Here is a 4559-nt window from a genome sequence, read left to right as displayed (position 1 = left end):
TGGGCTGCTCTCCCAGTGGGCGAGACCATCGGCGGCGGCGGCGGAGGGGGACGCCGTGGGGGGCCGCGGGGGTGGGGGGAGGCGAGGGCAGAGCCGGCACGGTTCTGCAGGGCCCTGCGGACGGCCGCCGCGGCGCCTCGGATCCGTTACTGCGCCTCTCTGTGGGGAGGGCGAGCGCTCCTCGCTGTGGCCCTGCCCCGGGCTCGCCGCGGCCGGCTGCGCTCGTTCACCCCCCCCACCCCCCCCCCGCTCCGTGCCGCGGTGGTAGCGCCGCGACCCCGCCCTCTCACGAAGGTCCTTCCCTCTGCTAAGCACCCTTAGCCGGGCGCCAAACCCGGCCGCTGCGTTAGGCAGCTTTACCGCTGCGGGTCCCTCAAGGCCGAGGTCCCAGCCTTTTCGGGCCGGGGCCTCCGCCGCCGCGGCAGGACGGGGAGGAGGACCATGGCGTCCTGCGTGGGGAGCCGTACTCTAAGCAAGGATGATGTGAACTACAGGATGCATTTCCGCATGATCAACGAGCAGCAAGTGGAGGACATCACCATAGATTTCTTCTACCGGCCGCACACCATCACCCTGCTCAGCTTCACCATCATCAGCCTCATGTACTTTGCCTTCACCAGGTGAGGCGGGGCCTGGCCTCCCGCGGGGAGCCCGAGGATGCAGGGCAGAGACGGCAGAGAAGCTGTGGAGGCGAGGGTGGCCCAGTGTGGCTGGTGGTGAGAAAGCAAGTAGCTGCTCCATGCGTGCAAGCACGCGGACACATAGCCCACGCCGTTCCTCCATCCACCTGAGTGGCTTACAGTCTGTGCCTACTTTTCCACCTGCGACCCCTCATCTCCAAATCTCATCTCTCATTCGGTTGGTGCCTCTAGCCACAGCCGGAGCTCATGCAGGTCACCTAGCTGGGTCACCCACGCCTTTCTGCTCTGCACCATTCCCCCACACGTCACTACCAGGAGGCCCTGCTCCATAACCACTTCATCCATAGTGTAGTCTGTTTCCAGCGCACCGCAATAATCAGTTCATGATTGCACTTCTCACTACACACAAAACACACATCATACACAGGTCCTGTGTACAAACAGAATCCAAGGGAACTCCTCTGATGTTTAGTATTGCCATACACACACACAAATGCACATTTGAGGTGCATCACACCGTTTTCCTAGCACTACCTCCTATATGCATTTCCAACAGTCTTCTAGCAGAACCTTTCCCCATCTCTCAAACACTACCACTGTGCCACAACATCAGCAATCCATTTTGACACACATCCCTGTGGATGCCTTGCCTCCCATCAAGCGCAGCCCAGTACCCATCACGTCCAGTACACTGTTCTGCATAGGCTACAGATGACCGCACATCACACGGAGCATACCCTGGCCTATCATCTATCTCCTGACATACAGGCCGAAAGGAGAGAATGTTGAGCAGTTGTGTAGTTATCTGGAGGTGAGAACCCTAACTGTACTAAACAAAACATACAAAATGCACACAACACAACATAGCTCTCCCTTAAAAATACACACACACGTGTTCAGATCAATTCTAATGGGTGGATATGTTCATACCTTACACCTGTGGCCTCTCAATCGCATCCAAGGAGCTAGTGGATCCCACAGTACACACACTCCTATTTCTATTTACGATTTATATTAATCTGAAGTACATTTTTTAAATAGAGGGGAGTCATACCCTACCTATCACACCATTATGGCTTCCAAGAGTAACCAAGAGATGCTGTTGGTTTCAAATTTTGCTGTGGTTTTAGTGAAGTTACTTAACTTTGTTTTGGGTGTAGAGGTCCATGCTCATAGAATGAATAAAAAGTTTGTATTCACCTCAGTAAGGAAGACTAAACAAATATGTGTGAACTCGTTGAGCACCTGGAATATGATGCCCTATTAATGGCAGATCTTTGTTTCCTGAATTTCTACTCCCTTCTTTTTTGTTTGTGATAGGATTAAACTGTCTAGTCCAGGCTAGACACTCCTCCTGCCTTAGCTCAGTGTTGTGAGTATAGGCTTGTACCATCACACCCAGCTTCTCCTGGTATTTTTATCCAATAATCAATCAAGGTCTGGGGAAAATATGCAGAGGTAAGTCAACCAGTCATAAGTATTGAAGAAATGTCTGGTATTTAGTAGAGAGGAGGAGAAAAGTGTGTGAGAGAGCATTGTATAACACAGACCAAATTGCAAGTGTTATTTGTGTGAATCACTTCAAACACAGAATCAGTAGGTAACAGTTACTCTTACTTAGGGGTGCCACTACCATTATTGTAAAGTCTGCTAATATTTTATAGACCAGACCTTTTTTTCCTATAACATATAGGAAATATAGTCAAATTTCTAGTGCATTAGAGAGAAATCACTCTTGTTACCTTCATAGTTACTCATCTTGCCATCTGATTTTACCACATAAAAGATGCATGGCCATCTGATTTGTTAAGCTCCAGTTTCCTTTTCTGTATGCAAAGTGAAAATATCAGTCTTAAGGCTTCATAGAATTGTCTATGAGACTTAATCTTTTTTGATAGTTGCTGTTTAGTTCAGTGCATGGCATTGAGTTAAGTGGTTAAGAAACATGATTTCATTGTTTGATAATGCTTTCTAAATGATAGTTGTTACTGAGAAGATACAGTGTGTCTGGAATTGGAAACCAGAGGCACTGGAAAATGGGCCTTGTACTACATACCTTCTTGTTTCACATGAACTTCTATTTACCTTCATCTAATAGGTAGGTTTGAAAGGACACAGTGGTGAAAGGGTTCTTTTTAAATGAGAAAAGCAATTATACTACTTTATTTTAGATAATGAAAAGCAAGACTGTATAATTTGTTTCAACAGAATGTCTTTAAAATTTTGGAGGCCCTTTCAAAAAAGCTATTTTTCTCTTTTCTAATGCAGAAAGCAATGTTCTTTTCTATGTCATATTCTGTCTAAGGAAGTATGAAAAATGAGTATGAATCTTAGCAGCTTGTCAAATGTAAATAAAAAAATAATCTGAACCTTGAGCTCTGGACCTTTCAAAAAATTATACCAATTTTACTTCTTATGCTAATTTCATAAAGAAATCATATAACGAGGAACTGATTAATCACACAATTTATCTTTGTTTTGTTTTGTTTTTTGAGACAGGGTTTCTCTGTGTAGCCTTGACTGTCCTGGACTTAGCTTTGTAGACTAGGCTGGCCTCGAACTCACAGGGATCCGCCTGCCTCTGCCTCCCAGGTGCTGGGATTAAAGGCGTGCGCCACCACCGCCCTGCCACACATTTATCTTATATCAAATCAGAATCATAATTAATAGACCTAGGAGTTACTACTATCTATTTTTTCTGATCTACTTACAATCTATTTTGATCCATGTAACTGGAATATTGTAAAGATAGCACAATTTTTCTCAGTGAAGATTGAAATAATGTTTTCTCAAATGAAAAATTTTGTAATGTTTATCATGACTATACAACTTATATGAACTTACAGTTAGATAATGTTTGGTGCAATTATTTGAAACTTTTAAAACATGGCTTAATGTTTGTTTTGCAAAGAATAGTTATCTAAGAGAATAGAATACTTTGAGCATGTTGTATTAGCAGGATGTAAGAACAGTGCTGGGTGAGATCATGGGATATGAATACCCAGCAAGAATTTTCAACTGTGAAGGAATTGATACCTCAAATAAAAGTCTGAGGTAAGGTTAAATTTGTTCCAGGAGTTCCTTTGTTAGATAGTTCTTTCATTTGCGTTTCACTAAAGAATTGTTATTGATGGGAGGTACCTGTATTTAGGTTGTTGCTATTGGAAGATGATAGAAGTGTTCAGAAATAGTGCCTATCGGGAGGTTCTTATGGTCACTGAGGGCATATTCCTGGAAGGTTGCTTTTAAATACCCTGGTCCTGAAACCTCACTATAAGAGTCTTGTTGTTGTTGTTTTGTTTTGTTTTCCATACAGGGTTTCTCTGTGTAGCCTTAGCTGTCCTGGACTTGCTTTATAGACCAGGCTGACCATGAACTCACAGTGATCTGCCTGCCTCTGCCTCCTGAGTGCTGGGATTAAAGGTGTGTGGCACCATGCCCGGCTTTTAAATGGAGAAAACCTGTTCTTTCTTCCCTTACTTTAAATGTAGTCACTTAACAAAGTGACTTTCAGGCCAGCCAAGACTACATAGTAAGATCTTGCCTCAAAAACAAAACAACCCTCAGAATTGCAATCACAATGCTCCTGCCATTGTTATCCATGGTCTAAAGGATTGCAGTGAATTGGCAGCCCTCAGTTAGTACTTGCCAACAGGGATTTATCCCTGTCTAGGTGAGAGTGCCTCCCTGCAAATGGGGTGTATCTATGTGATTATCAATTCATTTGCCCTTGTTCTCCAGATATGAAATAAAGAGGATAGACAAGGGACAGGGGAGTGGACAGAGGTTTGCTTTGTTCTTGAGTCATGGTTTTTACTTAATTAGAAATTCTGGGTCCTCCCTGCCCCCACCACCTTGGGCCATATTTCTGGCCCTCTCAATGGTTCTTTAGGGATTTCTGCCAGCCTTCCTGATTTT

The 4559-nt window shown here is 44.7% G+C and overlaps 1 protein-coding gene across 1 annotated transcript in view; it reads left to right on the top strand.

The window, feature by feature from the left end:
• Nucleotides 1-320: 320 nt before the first annotated feature.
• The window catches only part of PTDSS1 (phosphatidylserine synthase 1), a 55860-nt gene continuing 51621 nt past the window's right edge, over nt 321-4559 (top strand). Inside the window, exon 1 of the mRNA XM_084751323.1 lies at nt 321-620. Within this exon, the coding sequence (XP_084607449.1) occupies nt 442-620 (179 nt within the window). The 5' untranslated portion in view covers nt 321-441. The remainder of the gene's footprint in view (nt 621-4559) is intronic.

The sequence above is a fragment of the Acomys minous genome (assembly GCF_964271855.1).
Source record: "Acomys minous genome assembly, chromosome: 12".
Lineage (NCBI taxonomy): Eukaryota > Metazoa > Chordata > Mammalia > Rodentia > Muridae > Acomys > Acomys minous.
Note: the sequence above shows the minus strand (reverse complement) of the source record. Positions and strands in the feature narration are given on the sequence as shown.